Source organism: Trachypithecus francoisi, unplaced genomic scaffold, assembly GCF_009764315.1.
Source record: "Trachypithecus francoisi isolate TF-2019V2 unplaced genomic scaffold, Tfra_2.0 Lachesis_group5, whole genome shotgun sequence".
NCBI lineage: Eukaryota > Metazoa > Chordata > Mammalia > Primates > Cercopithecidae > Trachypithecus > Trachypithecus francoisi.
In genome coordinates this window covers 55,399,489-55,418,837 of record NW_022681470.1, presented here as the reverse complement: position 1 = coordinate 55,418,837, position 19,349 = coordinate 55,399,489, and the positions used below count along the sequence as shown (strand labels likewise).

General features: G+C 35.3%; 1 protein-coding gene across 6 annotated transcripts in view; it reads right to left on the bottom strand.

Annotated features, from left to right (window-relative positions):
- PTPRC (protein tyrosine phosphatase receptor type C) overlaps positions 1-19,349 on the bottom strand; it is a 122,689-nt gene that overhangs the window by 61,544 nt on the left and 41,796 nt on the right. For 3 of the 6 annotated variants that reach the window (XM_033200501.1, XM_033200496.1, XM_033200497.1), the window contains exons 3-4: positions 5,519-5,545; positions 625-822 (exon numbers count right to left, since the gene is read on the bottom strand). In XM_033200501.1, coding sequence (XP_033056392.1) covers positions 625-822; positions 5,519-5,545 — 225 coding nt within the window. The remainder of the gene's footprint in view (positions 1-624; positions 823-5,518; positions 5,546-19,349) is intronic. The other 3 variants (XM_033200500.1, XM_033200498.1, XM_033200499.1) reach the window with 1 other exon arrangement.

The following is a 19,349-nucleotide window of genomic DNA, read 5'->3' as shown; positions in this document are numbered from 1 at the left end:
AAATATCTCTCACATCAATCTGATTTTTTCTGGGAACATGGCTACATCGCCTTTAATTTTACCAGTAGAACTCACAACCTTAATTTAAAATGTTTTCAATAATGCAAATCCTCTTAAAAGAAACTCAAATAACAAAATTGGGTTGTCAATTCTCAGAATGGATTTAAAAATAAAACATTCTCTATCTTCAACAATTTTCGGATGAAGAGAATCTGGAATGAAACCAAGAAATTGGAAGATTCCCGTTTAAGGCAACTTCCAAGGAGAGCAGGACTGATAATCTCTGAACTTGGGAAATTCTCATCTGTCCAGGTGGCAGGAAGCCAAGCGGGAGAATCATGGAGAGTGTGTATAGATCAGAGGATACTAGAACAAATTTCCCTCCTGATTGTCCTTGGAGATCTTGCCTCCCTCCTTTTCTCTCTCCACTCCCCAACAACATGCATTAATTACTTTGGTCGATCTATATTTCACAGATACTAATTTCCTGCAATTTCTGCACTTTAACAAAATCACATCCTCAGAAACTGTGAAAATAATTTAAAGACAAGTTGTACTGATAACTTTAGAATTTTTTAAATGACATTGCCCTGATATTTAAGTTAACAACTTTTGTGTGCCAACCTGTCATATTAAAAGCACTAGCGTTATCCAAAGAGTCCGGGGATACTTGGGTTGAAGTATTGTCTGAACTAAGAGGAGGTGTGGTCTCTGAGAAGTCATTTTCTCTTTCAGAGATGCTTGCGGGTGAGAATGCAGTGGTGTGAGTAGGTAAGGGGTCACTTGAAAGTGGAACACTGGGCATCTTTGTCGTTCTCAGTCCTGTTAAATTAATGGAAAATGGAAGAAAGACAAAATAAATATGTGAGTCATATCCCAAATGTATGCTCATCCCAGTATACTAACTCCCCAGTCCATTATAGTGTGTATGTACATATATCTACACATCCATACACACACACCATACATAAGTATATGTATATGGTATGTATATGTATTCGTAAATATATATACACAAATATACATGCATATATACAAATATTGATGCATACAGAGATACATATAATATATAGACACAGATCTAAAACAATTTACAGAACATTGGCTAAAGATAAAAATGGGGAAATGAAATTGAAAGCAGCTTCTTACCTACCCAAAGCAATTGCGTTCAGAAGGATGAAGCATAATGGGTGAAGATGATTAAAAAAATTAAGAAGTTGTAGATAAAGAAAAGGATAAAGAAAGGCGAAGTTAGAAGGTTTTTAGGAGAGCTAGGGTTTCAGGAGAAAAAAATGAAAGACAAAACTTCTATTTATTCATGGATATATATACATATATATATTTGAGACAGAGCCTCATTTTGTCACCAGGCTGGAGTGTGGTGGTGTGATCATGGCTCACGGCAACCTCCGACTCCCTGGTTCAAGCGATTCTCCTGCCTCAGCCTCCCGAGTAGCTGGGATTACAGGCATACACCACCATATCCAGATAATTTTTTGTATTTTTAGTAGAGACGGGGTTTCACCATGTTAACCAGGATGGTCTCTATCTCCTGACCTCATGATCCACCCGCCTCAACCTCCCAAAGTGCTGGGATTACAGGTGTGAGCCACCACGCCCGGCCTATTCATGGATTCTTAAAAAAATAAATTAAATGCAAACAAAGCAATGAAAATGTGTGTAAAGGACTGAAAAATGAAACTCACAACTAGGTTTACGAACAACCAAAGTCTACAGAAATGTCTTTGACTTCATGATAACAAAGAGATACAAGTTAAAATACTGAAATAATTCCCACAGTTCAAGTTTCTTTAAAAAGAGGAAAATATGTCACAAAGTAGTAGTGGAATAAGTTTATGCACAGTTGACATGAGTGTACAATGGAAAAAAAAAATTCTGCAGGGCAAATTAGCACTATTGATTAAAGTCCTTTAAAATTTTTTCACGCTCTTTTGCTGAAAAAAGTGGTTTTCTTTATAAAAGAAAAGAAAAATACACCAAATTTGTTAAAAAAGAAAAAACTCATGTGATCTCTGCATGCTGGGATTATAAAGATGTATATATATATATATATATATTTTTTTTTTTTTTTTGCTTAACGTATATTTACTTTTTGAAAAGCAAAAAAAAAATTTAAAAATATTTAACTAGGCAAAAACTGAGCTATATCACACAACAAGTAATAATTAATTCAGTTCAACAAGATTGGGTAAAAGACAATGGCATAAATATGGATAAAGGGAGAGAATGAGAGAGAAACTAGAAAAGAACTAGAGATGATAGGACAGAAAAGAGTTAAGAATGAAAATTGCAATATTACTCAATAGAGAAGAAAATGGAAATAATATTTAAAAACAGCTTTATTCATTAGTATCAAAGTTAAAGTTAATTTTTACTAAATACAGAAAAAATTCATCTTAATTATATTGTACTTCAGCAATGTCAATATACATGAAATGTTGCAGAACTATTCTGTGATTACAGAAATGCAAAATGATCATAGACTTGTTATGTGTGTTATTTTCCAATGAACAACTTTAGTCTCTAGATTTTTATAACCAAATACCTCACAAATAAATACATCAAACTTTTACTCATAATTACATGCCAGCATATCCAACTAAGTACAGTAATAGGATAGTAACTACCTCTACTCTTCAGTGTAAAATCAGGTTTAACTTAATATTTTTTCATCTTCTCTGCATTGAATAAAAGAAAGGGAGGAGGCCGGGCGCGGTGGCTCACGCCTGTAATCCCAGCACTTTGGGAGGCTGAGGCGGGTGGATCACGAGGTTCGGAGATCCAGACCATCCTGGCTAACACGGTGAAACCCTGTCTCTACTAAAAAAAATACAAAAAATCAGCCGGGCATGGTGGCGGATGCCTGTAGTCCCAGCTACTCAGGAGTCTGAGGTGGGAGAATGGCGTGAACCCGGGAGGCGGAGCTTGCAGTGAGCCCAGATCGCGCCACTGCACTCTAGCCTGGGCAACAGAGTGAGACCCCGTCTCAAAAAAAAAAAAAAAAAAAAAAAGAAAGGGAGGGAGAGAGGGTGGGAGAAAAGAAAGGAAAAGAGAAGTGAGTGGGAGTAAGGTAGTGGAAAGAAAGTAGGAAAGAAGGGAGGGAGGAAGGAAGCAGAGAGTTTAGAATTCTTTCTATTCACATTAAGTCAATGTCATCATTATAGATGATTTTTATAATGACAATTGTAATTTTGTCATTATAAAAGATTGACAATTATTAATTTGTTATTTTTAGGTTAAACCAATTCTGGTGTCTGCGGGCTTCCAATGATCCCTTTTGCTTTGAGAGAAATGTTGCAACAAGTTCCCTTTATCGTCCACTATCATTCTTTTATTAGATGTGAATTACAAACAGACCAGAAAGAAAATCATGCAACATTCTCCTTATAATAGTATGTGATGATTAATATTGAGTGTCAACGTGATTGGATTGAAGGATGCAAAGTATTGTTTCTGGGTGTGCCTGTGAGAGTATTGCCAAAGGAGATTAACATTTGAGTCAGTGGACTGGGGGAGGCAGATCCTTCCCACCATCCCCCCAACCTCTGCCCAATGTGAGTGGGCATCATCCAATCAACTGCCAGCGAGGCTAGAAAAAGCAGTCACAAGAAGGTAGGAGAAGTGGGCTTGCTGAGTCTTCTGGTCTTCATCTTTTTCTCCTGCTGTCTGCTTCCTGCTCTTGAACATCAGACTCCAAGTTCTTCAGCTTTTGTACTCTTGGACTTACTTCAGTGATTTGCCAGGATTCTCGGGCCTTTGGCCACTGACTGAAGGCTGCACCGTCAGCTTCCCTGCTTTTGAGGTTTTGGGACTCCAATTGGCTTCCTTGCTCCTCAGCTTGCAGACAGCCTATTGTGGGACTTCACCTTGTGATTGTGAGTCAATACTCCTTAATAAACTACCCCTCATATACACATCTCTCCTATTAGTTCTGTCCCTCTAGAGAATCCTGACTAATACATAGTACCATGCTATTTTGATGAGTAGTATTCCTGAAGATACTTCTAGCCAAGCAAATTCAGTCCCAGGTGTAGGAAGAAAGGTTTTCAGAGAACCACTCTCCTTCATATCTTTGCACACATCTTAAGTTCCATTCACATTCCCTTTCACAAATAAGAATTTAAAATTAGAAAACCTGACTCAATTGCCAATTCCACATTGTTCTTGAACCTCCACTTTGCAAATTCTCCTGGTTTCCATTGATGACATTGTTGTGGCCAATATTTGGGAGAGATCACTTTCCTTTGCATTTTGGTTAACAGTTTTAACTTACCGGGTTTCATCACTTGGAGGCTTGTTATAAGTCAATTCAGAGATAACAGAAACTCCCTCAATAAGGTGATGAGTCATCTGCCATTTTAAAGAATCACTCCCCATTCTACTTTATACCCATCCCTTTTCTGCAAAAATAACCAGCTGGTATGGTTGAGATGAATCAATCTTCTGTAAAAGTTGGAGATACTAAGTTGCATTTGAGTAGGTGGCATAAACCAATCACAATCTACTATGCAGGAATGACTTTTATTTATTTATAAAACATCACTGTCATGCTAAAAAACTGTAAAATTATGTTAGACTTTTTTTAAAAATAAGGAAATATAGTTCTTATGCAGATTCAGAAGTGTTTTTGTTAGTATTTTCATGGTTATTTGTTTTCTTCATTTGGACTGAATTTTTATTTAATGACAAAAATAATCATTTTAATAACCCAATTTCATGATATGTTGGATGTACGTTAGTTGGCACTGTGCATTACTATATTAAATCAAAATTGCTTTCATAAATTTACTTACCTTCTTAATGCATACTGTCAACCATATGATTATGCAGGAAATAAATAATACATTTTCAGTAACATCATTTAAGTGATGTGATTTTTTAACCATCTGCAATTTAATTTTCTCTCTTATTTTGCATGTACTATGTATGAATTTATTTGCAGCATCTCCGTTTTTTAAATTTAATTTATCTCAGGATCAAGACATTTATTAGGACTATTAATTGAATTGTTCAGTAGAATTTGAAAATTATTATTTAAAAATATCTTAATAGTCTCAAAGGTTTTGTATACCACTGAAAAATGTACCATACTCTTAAAGAAATATAGACATATACAAATCTATTATCTACATATCTGCAACTCTTAACCTGCTTTCAGACTATACAATTTTGTGATCTAACTTAAATGCATTTATTTGTAGTCTTAAAATATTAAAAGAGAGTAGAAACCTGTTGTGTGATTTATTGTCAAGTTTAGGGAAAGTTACTATTTATACACAAAACATATATGTAAATTTAATAGCATGTTTACGTAGTTATTAAACTTTATAACATATAAGCAGAAAGTTTAAGAACAAGTGAATGTCAAGAATCATTCATGATTATAAAATGTATCCTTAAAAATAATTTCAGTGATAATAACAGAAAATTGTTATTAAATATATAAGCTTTGCAACAAGAATATAAAATTAGTAAAAATGCAAATATTAATTCTTACCAATGGGGGAAGGTGTTGAGCCTTGCCCTGCAAAGAAGAAACAAAAATCTCTAAGAAAATTTCAAATTTCATTCATATTCATGTAAACATATATTATATTTTTACATGTACCTCAAGCTTATGATAGAACATTCACCAAGTGGCAATTTTCAGTAGCTTTTACCCTAATTAAACTATATTCCCTCCCTTAATATCATGTTTACAAAGCCCAAATATGTCAAAATTATGTTATTTATTTTTTGAATACCCAGGCTAAATCAGAAACATAACAGACTAAAGGATCACTATCAGGATTAATTTCATACCTGCAAAAGACTTTTGAAAAACTTCTGAAACATTTTTTCCCAAATGCATTCATTTATTTAGATAATGATGATTAATTGAGCACCTATTTTGTGCTAGATATGATGCTACATGCTAGGGATATAATATGACCAACATATAAAAATTCCATGCCCTCAATGAGCTCAATTTAGTGTGAGATATGAACAAAAACAATCAATACAGCGTGATGACAAGTGAGACAGAATGTGCTAAAGGAGCACATAACAGGATCATCTTATTTATATTTCCAGGGTTGGTGGTTGGCTGGTAGAGGAGTTGATACAGAGGGTTTCTTGGATGTATTTAAGCTACGACCTACAGGATTGCATATAGCTAGCTTGGTCCCAGAGGAATAAGAAGCTGGGATTTATCTTACAGGCTTTAGATATCCATTACAGGGATGTCTTTAACGGGAGGCTTAATGAAGAAACATTTAAATTTTAGATCAACCTTTCAGGAAATGGAAAATGGATTATTAGAGAGCAAAGATGGGGGCAGGAAAATCAGGAGACTAAAACCAAAGCAAAGCAGACAGAGATGATGTCCTACATAAGAAGAATTGTACCCCAAAAGAAAGGATGGGGGAAAAGGACCTATGAAACACCTAAGAATCACCAAGAGTTTGTAAATCCTTGCAAGTGAAAATAAAGGAGAAAGAGTAATACGGAAAATATCTCGACTGATAGTTTAACATGCTAGTGAGTTGCAGTTTCACTGAACGTAAGAAATAATAAACAATGAGTAGTGAGAGGTGAATTGGAATTTGCTTGAGATTCCATGTGAAAACGTTTAATAGCATTTGAACATAGAGGTTCGTAGCTCATGCTATACATGTGGGTTGATGCTATAGATCAGCATACAGATACATTTTACAGCTACGGAGGTGAAGGAGATCACCAAACTATGTAAAAGAGAAGAGTCCTATCGGGTGAACCCCAACCCTGATATTCAACGTGGGTTCTTTTCTAATTCCCTAAGTGCCGGCTGGTCTGAGAAATAAAGGGAAAGGGTACGAGAGAGAAATTTTAAAGCTGGGTGTCCGGGGGAGACATCATATGTCGGCAGGTTCCGTGATGCCCCCCTGAGCCGTAAAACTAGCAAGTTTTTTTTAGCGATTTTCAAAAGGAGAAGGAGTGTACGAATAGGGTGTGGGTCACAGAGATCCCATGCTTCACAAGGTGATAAAATATCACAAAGCAAATGGAGGCAGGACAAGATCACAGGACCACACGAAGGGGCAAAATTAAAATTGCTAATGAAGTTTCGGGCACGCATTGTCATCGATAACATCTTATCAGGAGACAGGGTTTGAGAGCAGACAACCCGTCTGATCAAAATGTATTAGGTGGGAATTTCCTCTTCCTAATAAGCCTGGGAACCCTAAGGGAGACTGGGACTTATTTCATCCCTTTGTCTACGACAGTAAAAGACAGCCACCCCCAAAGCGGCCATTTTAGAAGCCTACCCTCAGAGGCACATTCTCTTTCTCAGGGATGCTCCTTGATGAGAAAAAGAATTCACTGATATTTCTCCTATTTGCTTTTGAAAGAAGAGAAATATGGCTCTGTTCTGCCTGGCTTACTGGCAGTCAGAATTTAAGGTTATCTCTCATGTTCCCCAAACACTGCTGTTATCCTGTTCTTTTTTCAAGGTGCCCAGATTTCATATTGTTCAAACACACACACTCTATAAACAATTTGTGCAGTTAATGCAATGATCACAGGGTCCCGAGGAGACATACATCCTCCTCAGCTTACAAAGATGATGGGATTAAGAGATTAAAGTAGACAGGCATAGGAAATCACAAGGGTATTGATTGGGGAAGTGGTAAGTGTCCATGAAATCTACACAATTTGTCAGAGATTGCAGTAAAGACAGGCATAAGAAATTATAAAAGTATTAGTTTGGGAAACTAATAAATGCCCATGAAATCTTCACAATTTATGTTCTTCTGCCATGGCTTCAGCCAGTCACTCCATCCGGGGTCCCTGACTTCCTACAACAGTGTCCAAGATAGAATCCTGAAGTTCAGTGAATATTGAGAGAGCCAGCATAGGTAATCAAATTTTCCAAGTAGGAGAAAAACTGTAGCAAACAGGAATAAAGAGTAGAGGGTGTTTCAAGAAGGAAGTGGTTGAAGTCAAATAATACGGGGATTAACATGCGGGGTAGCCGGGCGGGGTGGCTCAAGCCTGTAATCCCAGCACTTTGGGAGGCCGAGACGGGCGGATCACGAGGTCAGGAGTTCGAGACCCTCCTGGCTAACACGGTCAAACCCCATCTCTACTAAAAAAAATACAAAAAGCTAGCCGGGCGAGGTGGTGGGCGCCTGTAGTCCCAGCTACTCGGGAGGCTGAGGCAGGAGAATGGCGTGAACCCGGGAGGCGGAGCTTGCAGTGAGCTGAGATCCGGCCACTGCACTCCAGCCTGGGCGACAGGGCGAGACTCCGTCTCAAAAAAAAAAAAAAAAAAAAACATGCGGGGTAAACATGGGAGATTAACACGGGTCAACTGGATTTATTATCTGGGTTTGTGGAAATGTTGAAAAGAGCAGCTTTCTTGGCATGATGTGAACTAGATTCAGTCTACAGTGAAGTGCAATGTTTTCATCCCTCATCTTAGTAAATGCCTACTTAAAAGATTCTAAAGTTCTTTTCCAAATGACAGCAAACTCAGATTGTTAAAGGGAATCAGAGATCAGATGGAAGAGTGAATTAGCTGATACTTAAGGTGACTTCCTGCCTTTATATTTTATCTTCTGAGAACAAACTGATGTGAAAACATTTTCTTCCTTCAGAGTTGCCATCAGAGGAGCATCACTCAGTATTTTTCAATGACATTCCCTGGCTTATTCCTTGAAGTAAAATGTATTTTTACATCATTGATGGGTGATACATAATTATTAACATATTTACTTTCTTATTTTCTCATTGTATTTCTCTATTTTTCTTAATAATTCATAACTTAAATATTGTTTTTAATTGATATTGTTTGTATTTTTGTCCCTTTTCTTATCTAGTTAACTTTTATCTTTCTGTTTCATGTAAACTATTATTATGTTTATTTTCCCATTAACAGTGTTCCCACTCTTCTTATTTGTTCTTATTTCTCTCTAAATTAAGGTCTTAGAATTGTGTTGGTTTGCAAAAGTGGTAATAAGAAAAAAATATTAGTATAGTAGTAACTAATACCTCCCATGTTTGAAATGAAAGGAAGTGTCCTTTGTTGTTTGTGAAGAACACAACATATCGCCAAATTTAAAATATCCAAGTTGCTTTTGAGTGTGTGAACATACTTTATACAACACATATATCTTCTTTATCTGAGAAATACATGAGCTCTTAAGTATCTAAAATTATGTTGATATGCCCCTTCTCATGCAAGCACCTAATTCCTTGGAACTTGAAACAAGTTAATTTAGTTCACTTAGGTTCAAGAAACATATATTTTTGTGCTGGCATGCTGTTAGAGACTAGGTTCAAACATGATCAAACCATGATCCTTGCCCTGGAAAAGCTTATAATCCGTAAGAGACATATATCCAGTTATCTGCAAAGACATTTCAGTCATGGATACACCTGATTAAGACTAATAATCAAAATTGCTCCCATCAACATCAACATGAATCACATAATAAGAGGAAGAGGAGGAGAGAAAGAGAAGCAGCTGTAGCCAAGAGTTTTGTGTATAAGAAGTGATTCATAAGTAATTGTTGGATTCTCTTAAGCATGAGTAAGTGCAAAGGAGAAACCAAACAGATCTGATGATAACAGCTTTAGAAGAAGAATCAAGGAGCAAGCATTGTAGACCTTGAAAAGGAGATTGAACTTTTTCCTCAGAATGATGGAAGCCATTGGATCAATTAATACAGAGGAGAAATCAGAAAGTAAATTTCATGACAGAGAAAAGAGGAATCTTAATGTTACCTGCACCACTAATTCCACAGACCACTATATTCTATTGTTCTGATTTACTACCTTGTTGTCACCAAAATGTGTAGCACCAACTATATAGAGCGTCATAAAAGAAAATTATAATTCATCATCTGTTTACTACAGAAATGAGAAGAAAAATGCTGGGACACTATGTGAAGCTATTTCTTTTTGAACAAAAGAACTGTGAATACCTGAGTAAATATACTAGAACTGTTTCCAACCAGTACACTATTCATCAGACTACATACATGTTCCATGTCTCAGAGAGATTAATAAACTTCCAAGTGATCCAAAAGCAATGAGTTTTTTAAGAGAAATACATGATGTATAGTATTTTAATCTAACTTCTGAAAAGAAGGACAAGAGGTAAATTACCAAAATGGAGAAGACTGTCTCTAATGATTTACTTTTTTAAATAATAATTTAAAAATGATATTTTGCCGGGCGCGGTGGCTCAAGCCTGTAATCCCAGCACTTTGGGAGGCCGAGACGGGTGGATCGCGAGGTCAGGAAATCGAGACCATCCTGGCTAACACGGCGAAACCCCGTCTCTACTAAAAAATACAAAAAACTAGCTGGGCGAGGTGGCGGGCGCCTGTAGTCCCAGCTACTCTGGAGTCTGCGGCAGGAGAATGGCGTAAACCCGGGAGGCGGAGCTTGCAGTGAGCTGAGATCCGGCCACTGCACTCCAGCCTGGGCGACTGCGAGACTCCGTCTCAAAAAAAAAAAATGATATTTTATTATTAATTGTTAATATGTATTGAGTGTTTACTGGGTGCCAGGCACTATACTAAGCCTTTTGCTTATGTTTTTTTTCTTAAGCATCACAAAAACCCTAAGAAGCTTAGAAAAGTCAAGCGTCTTGGCCAAGTTCACAAGGCCAGTTTAGTATATGCGAGCCAGACTTGAACCTGAGCCTGTCTGATTTTACAGACCATACTCTCACTTATCAGGCATCCCTCTTTTCCCATCAACTTGTCTTGACAGCCTTTCCTCTTCGTATGAAATTTTAAGCATGAAAATCTTTAGAGAAGGTGTTTATTAAAAACTCATAAGCTAAATAAAAATGCATCTTAATCATAATTTGACTGCAAGTAAATTATTAGTAGTGCTACAAATGCTAAAATAACCTTGACCCTAAAAATAGATATGCAGATTAAATCATAATATGCTGAGTGAATGCTCTATAATGGTACAAACAAATATTAGAGAAAACTCAGAGGTGTGTCGACTTAATTTATTACAGAATATTGTTTTGACAGGAAAGTCAACCAAACCACACTAATATCAAGCACAATTATTAAAATTTACAGACTTTTTGTTTAGATGTTAAGAGGTTTCTGGAGCTAGAGGACAGAATAACAGGCATTTTTTTTTTTTTTTCTGAACTCATCATTGCTTCATATTCAAAATTTCCTCAAATCTTTTCATCTTTAATGCAGCAAAATTTAATATCCTTGGAAAATAGCTTAATATCTAAAGATCTAACATTTTCCTTTCTTCTGTGTTCATGGTTACTTCCCATAAAGGCCTCTTGAATTGAATATGTGTTTATTTGTACACCGATTTATCACTGGCTACGATTCTAAATTCCTCCACTGAGTGATTTTTTAGGCTACACTAAAACATTGTAATCTATGTTTTATTTCATTTTTATATACTGTTTCAAATATGCACATGAACACACACACACACACACACACACACACGCACATGCCCCACACCATTTTGTCTTTTTAAAACAAAATTCCAAGACTGCAGCATCACTGTTTAGACTTAGTGTAAGACTAAACTCACTTATCCTCATGGTCATAAAATCCCTATAAACAGATTTTTAGTTTTGGTAACACTTTTAGTCAACATGATACATGACATAAAAGTGTTTTTGTCCTTGAAAAAAACACATAGAATCAATTTAAAATAAAAATTTAAAGTTAAAAACTACTTCAAAATTTAAGCCAATGCCCTTAAGAATATAATGTAGACACTAGAGTGATGCAACTTGAAGCAACATATCAATTTTAACAAGCCGTGTGCACTAGATTACATGTCTATGTTTTCAATCTTTTTAATATTAAAAATTTTAGCAGTCTTAAAGTAGGAACACACTAAACGTGACCTATATAAAATAGCTCAATTAAAACACCTACATAACATCCAAAGGACATGCCCCCCAAAAGTGATCTAATGATTTTGTGTGTGTGTGTGTGTTTGCTCTTGTATTTTTTTTTTAATTATACTTTAAGTTCTAGGGTACATGTGCACAACATGCAGGTTTGTTACATATGTATAAATGTGCCATATTGGTGTGCTGCACACATCAACTTGTCAGCACCCATCAACTCGTCATTTACATCAGATATAACTCCCAATGCCATCCCTCCCCTCTCCCCCCTCCCCAATAGGCCCCGGTGTGTGATGTTCCCCTTCCCATGTCCAAGTGTTCTCATTTTTCAATTCCCACCTATGAGTGAGAACATGCAGTGTTTGGTTTTCTGTTCTTGCGAAAGTTTGCTGAGAATGATGGTTTCCAGCTGCACCCATGTCCCTACAAAGGACACGAACTCATCCTTTTTTATGGCTGCATAGTATTCCATGGTGTATATGTGCCACATTTTCTTAATCCAGTCTGTCACTATTCACAGTAGCAAAGACTTGGAATCAACTCATCTAATGATTTTCATATCAATGTTAGCAATACACTAACAAATACTTTGGTGGAGAATGCCTTTATATTAAATAAGGTAGGGGGTAGGTGAAGGTACTTAACTACTTAGAGAAAACTATCCAACCAAATATCTGCAATAATTTATTAATGTCTCTATCATATCTTAATTCTTCCTAAACTACATGAGCAATGACTTCAATTGTCTGTTGCACTTCATATGTGCAAACAATATCAAACATTACCAAAATCATAGATAGAAGCTACTGTGCTGAATCTTCACTGACAGAAAAAAAAAGACCTGATGAGATCAGTTGTGGCCAGGCGCAGTGGTTCACATCTGGAATCCCAGCACTTTGGAGGGAGAGGCAGGTGGATCACTTGAGCCAAGTGATCCAGGCTGGGCAACATGTAAAACTTCACCTCTACTAAAAACACAAAAATCAGCCAGGTGTGGTGATGTGCGCCTATAATTCCAGCTACTTGGGAGGCTAAGCCCAGCAGTGGGGGTTGAGGCTGTAGTGAGATGTGATGGTGCCACTGCACTCCAGCCTGGGTGACAGAGTGAGACCCTGACTCAAAACCAAAAAACAACAACAAAAAAGATTGGTCGTATAAGATATTCAACTATTTCATGACCTATCCATTTAGACTGGAGTATATGGTTAAATATTATTCTGCTTGTCCAGTGCAAAACAAATGAACTGATGTAGCTACCTAATTTGTTTTATGTATGTAGACAGCCTTGTACTCTACCCTAGTTCCTGTATTACTTAAAAGTGAGAATATATTCTTAGTGGAGTCAAACAGATCTGGGAAGAGCAAATAAAATTTTTGCATAAAGTACTTAATAACTAGTGCACAATAAATATTTATTTAATATTTGGAGATTATTTAATACAAATTACACTACAATATATGTAAACATTCTTTATGAACAATACTGGGAAGGTGTGGAAAATAGGTAAAGAAAAATATGTGAAATAGCAATGGAAATTAAGAGGGCACATGTGTAGGTGTGTGACAATAAAGAGAAGGCACCACTGTTTATCAAAGTATGAACTGCATTGAGCTTTCTCTCAAATTCTATGAACACATCAAATCAATATGAAATACAACACAGTAAAATATCTAGTGTTCTACATATTACAGTTACTACATTCTACACTTTAACTTTTATTTTCTAGGGATGAAATTTTTTATATTTTTTTAAACTTAAAAGCCTTGTGTTTTCACTAGTCAAAGGAGTATTTAGTAATATTTCAGTAGGTGGCACCATAGCACTAAAAATCTGTAAATTATCTAAGGGCTCTTTTTCCCATTATAATCCTGTTGTGAATCACCAATGGAATTGACTAGATACATTAAACAGATGAAAATGTAGATAACAGAACATTTGATCTTCAAAGCTGTGTTATTCTAACACATGTATTGTTACTGAATTTACCTTTCCCAATATGTTTCTTTTACAACTCAAAATGTTTAAATGATGACAAATCAAAGTTACCTTGAAGTCACACCCCTAAGTCCCCGATCAGAGATTTCAGCAAAAACTAGGAATCAATTTGAGTGAAAACGGCATTTCAAAAGACATACTTGGGCTTTAAATACCACCCATTCTCCCTACCCCCTAAAAAAAAATGGGATGCTATTTCCAAGGGAATTTAAACCTATCTAGTTCTGCAAATCTGGGAAAAGTACAAGGGCAGAAGGGTAAAATAGAATAGATGAAATAAATACTTATTCTCAGCATCTGCCCTAAAATGAATGATAGTATGTTTTGAAGGTTGAGAATGCATACTTGACCTCCATAAACATAAAGGCTGTACAAAAGTGGAAAAAAGCAAATCAAGACAAAAAATAAGGGTCAGCTGAAACAGATATGTATAGCTTTCCTTTCTTAGCAATGCATGATAATAATAAAGTATACAATAAAAATAAGAGAATTACACTTTTCTTTATGCTGGAAATCTGCTATATGATCCACAGACAATAACTCTAACAAATCATATTAAATTATCAAGTATTTATGGAGTAAGCACTCTGGGCAGTGACAAACCAGGTGTTATGATTTCAGAAAACCACAGGAAACAGTCTTTTCTACCCTCCATTAGCTTAATCAGTAAATATAATAATGATAGCAACAGTTTGCTAAAATGTTACATAGCAGACATTATGCACACCTCTTTATATATGTGTGTGTGTATATATATAATATATATATGTATTTTTTTTCCTTTAAACATCCCAGCAAGTCAATGAGTTAGCATTATTTATCCTTTTTTATAGGGAATGAAACTGGGACCTAAAAGAGTTAAGTAAATGTAAGTAAATTGCTCACAGGCACACATGAGGCAAGTGTTAGATTTGAAGTAGTGTCTATTTAATAATTTTCTTATTATTTATGTAGACTTTATGTTAAAATATTGCATATATTAATATTATATTTGGAATCTCATGAGTAAAGCACTTTCTGCTTATCATCAGAAAATAATTCCAAAGATTTCTACTCAGACAGAAGCAAAGGATTTTAGTGATTATTGACACACAGTTCATTCGATAGGAAACTAAGACTCAGTGAGTTTAGTGCCTTTCTGATTTCATTCAGTCTAGTTAAGGCACATGAATTTATGAGCTCCACCAATGTCCAGAGAATTTCAACATCCCTTTGTTGAGGCCTTTTATTATATACAAATGGACATCCACGAAACACTAGACCAAAGCCTCTAATAAGAAATAAAGATGGAGCTCAAATAAACAAAAGATGGACTTGGGAGAATGAGGCAATGCAAGGAGCAAAAGAAAGGATAACCAACTACAATTCGTATTTTCGGAAATGATAAAACATTGCATCCCTGAACAAAGAGCAAGAGGTTATAAAAAGCAACATTTCAAGATCAAGAGAAGAAGTCAACAGATACTAGCAAAAATCTTTTTTTTTTTTTTTTTAAAGAAAGAGCACTACAATAAAAGATAACATTTAAAAATCACAAAATATCAAGAGGGGGTGGGAGCAAAAGACTGTTCTTATTTACTCTAGGCCTTACAGTACTATTTAAACTTTCAAATTATAGACATACATTTTAAATAATAATGCAAATAATAAATAAAAATATCATTATGTAAAGCAGAACTGAGGATAAAGAAGGCAAGTTTTGGGGGTCATGAGAGGAATAAAATCAAATAATGAAAAAATTTTAAAGATAGCAATCATATCTGGTTGTCTCCCAGTGAATTATGGTGTCCAATATTTAAAATAGTATTTTTGCTTGTGAATACATATGAGTTTGTAAACACACACCTCTAAAACTAGGAATGCATTTGTAGATATTTTATACCTGGCCTAAAACATCATGTTATATATTTCAGGCATGTTAACAAAACAATTAATGACAAAATTTTATAAAGGCTGCTAGATAACCATCTAAGAACAATCGGTTACACTGCTTTTTTTCTGTTTTAAAATATTTATCTACAAGTCAGGGGGAAAATGATTATCACTTCCTGTGTAATGATGGTCAAATTGAAGTCTTTGATTTAGATATGGGTGCCTTTAAATATCCCATAGTCAAATCTGTTTCAGAAGTAATTCATGCTACATACCATTTGGAGATATTTATAAAGTGTGTTAATATATTAAAAGCATAGAGAAACTTATGTCACTTTGTTTAGCTCAAGATCTCCTAAAAGTATTTGCCACAAACTCATTTTTTCCCATGGACATACTATAGGACACTTGTACGATGTAACTGCAATGTTTCTGAGTACACAGTTTACAAAATTCTGGCTTGTTATCAGTTATGTATATTTGTGTATGTGTAACCAGTATTATTGTCCTGAGTAAGGTAAAATATCAATCCTTTATTTGTATTGATCCTGACTGGGCATATTTAAATATGATTAAAGGTGTATATTTCTGGGCTCCAACTCTGGAAAATCTGATTTAGTAGATTTGTGGGGTAGCGTGATCTGTGCACTGGTATTTTCTTAAAGCTTTGATGGTGATTGTGATGGAAACAAGGGTTAAGAACAACTGAGAAAGATGCTTCCTTATCCATATTCTCTTTTTAAACATTTTCCAGAATAGGTTTATTCCCATATTAATTGTATTTTTGCTTCTTATGAAAATGTATGTTTTCATTTACCTAAATCCAGGGATATATACCTGATTTATGCAATATACTTCAGATAGCAAAAACCATTTAATTATATTAATCCCTTAGTAAGTATACATTTTTGTAGCTCTTTGCTTCCTCTAGGATCGGTTGTGAACATCGTTAAAGAACAAAGAATCATCAAAAGATGTTTGCATAGGTGGTCAAATATTTTATTAGTGTATTTAGTGCTATCAACAGTGTTTACTATTTAATAAGCAGCTACTATGTGGATGACACTGTCTTAAATACTGTTACATATTATTTTATCTAATCATTGTAGAAATCCTACAAAGTAGACGGTATTCTCTTCTTTTCACAGATGAAAGTTCAAAATCATAAATACATGTATGCAAGGCTAAAGAACTTGTAGCAAAATGAGTCTAGATTTAAATGCAGATCTGTCTGACTCTAAAAACCCACATGCTTGTTCACCTACATTGCACTATAAGGAAAAAATATTTAATGCTAAATGCAGTATTTGTGCTAAAGAACTATTAGGGACTCAAAAATGAGTAAATACTATGTATAACCATCAAAATGGGATTCAGAGTACCACACATTAAAATGTATTGTTAAAAAGTGCAAATTGCTGGACAATGACTACAAAAGGGGTAGATTCTTATATTTCAGAAAAACAGGAGAGGAAAAGTGAACAGGCCTACGGCTGACAAAAATGGTAGCATGAACTTGTCTGTCCTTCAGTATTTTTGCCCAAATCTTTAAGGAAAGAAAAACAGAACATGCTAAAAAAAAGTCATGATTTTATTATGTCTGTGCTTTGAAACAAAGCAAAACAAACAAAAGCTTTTGCCGATCAACCTACACCTTGTAAAAGAAGTGGAGTGAGGGAAAGAATAGGTGAATGAAGCTCCCCATAGAAAATAAACAGTGCTAAGACAGTGAGTGTCTGAATTTAATCTAGTTCTGTAGAAATGTGTTTACAGCATCAACCACAACCCTTTCTAAATGAGCCAGGTGAGAAATTAAAATTGTACTTTTTTTGTGAACTAACTACAATATAATAAAAAATTAACAGAAAATAAATGTTAGATTATAGGGAGTGCACCTAACAGAAACTAATCTCCCATCTCACAAACAGAATCAAACGTCCGCTGAGGCTGCACAAAAGCCTTCCATTCCTAAAAGCCGAGAATAATAAAAGCAAAGGCTGATAAATGCACTGCTTATTTCTTCTTATTTCCCTTTAATGAAAACTCTGAACAGAAACACTTGGTTTACTTTCAAAATCATTAAAGGAACCCAGGCATAATGGGAAAAGCTACACTTTCAAATAGAAGAGGTTTTCAATGTGTTGTTCTCATAAGACTGCTGTTTGCACAGCTAAAAGCTAACAGCAGTGTCTTTACTGCTCTTGTGGTTTCTTCTCTTCGGTGTACTTCTGTTTTTCTTATTCTGAGTCTTTATAGGAAAGGAAGAGGCGCAGCTCATGCGGTTAAGCACACAGGCGCTACCAAATGGTGCAATAGGTTGCCATAGCACCAGCATAATCAGCCCTATCTCGGGGTTAAAACCACAACTTCTCTAGTTGACGTTGAAGCTGCCTGACTATACATTTAACTGCTACAAAATGCTGAATTTCCAGATTGATTTGTGTTTGCTTCAATAGAAATGTATTTCAAAAGTAAGGTTAGTTTTATTATGTGTTTTATTTCAGAAGCACTTCATTTTGAAAAGCACTCACAAATGGTATTTTAATGACAAAAATAAGTTAAACCCAATCTTATATTTAAAAATATAAAAAGTCACCGTTGATTTGGCCAGCAATTAAACTTTATTAATTCATTACATTATGAAACTTGGAGAAAATAGATCACCAAGAAAAAAGTAAGACCAAGTGTTTATTTGTAAACAGAACTCACATTCCTTTACCACTAGATAATGAAATGATAAAATATAGTCTAGGCAAGGATATTTCCTATTTGTTCACAGACATTATCAGCACATATGAAATACGACCCTACCAGTAGGAAACATGGCATTGCACCCTTTGCAAGCAAATGCACTGCGCTAAGTTGAACGGCTTCCTAGATACACACTTGATAGTCTCATGAAAGACAATGCCTGAAAAAAAAGACATGTGTAGAAACATCTTGCTGCCTTGTTACATTCCCTGATACCCTGCAGCCCTAGTTGGTAACCATTTTCCATGCTGTGTATTCCTACCAATTGTCTTATGTTCTGACTAAATAATTATTTCATAAGATGGAAAATATTAAAATAACATATTAACATTCATAAATAATAAATCCTGAAAAGGATAATGAGATCCTTTTCATTTAACTTCTTTGGGAAAATTCATATTGGGCCAGCTCTTCATCCCTTTATACATCAGAAAGTGGTTTCTCGATCTTTAGCAAACAAGGAGCATTTACCGAATACCTACTATTTGATACATTATCATATATAATCCTCATAATATTTCTATGTGATAAGCATTATTATTCTTGTTTTATAAAGGACAAAAGGAAGACATAGCTTGTTTAAATATATTGCTTCGAATATAGAGTAACAGTGCAAAAACTCAATCCCAGGTCTACTAGAATCCAAAGCTCCTGCATTTCCTCCTAACTCCATAATGCTGCCTCCTGGGAATAGAGGATTCAGAGCATCCATTTCACATCATTCTCCTGAATTTCGGTACATAGTCCTTGAATTCCTAGTATCTGTGGTATGTGGCTTCCTTTTACTTTCCATTGCCTTTACCCTGGTCCAGGTACTTGTCATGTCCT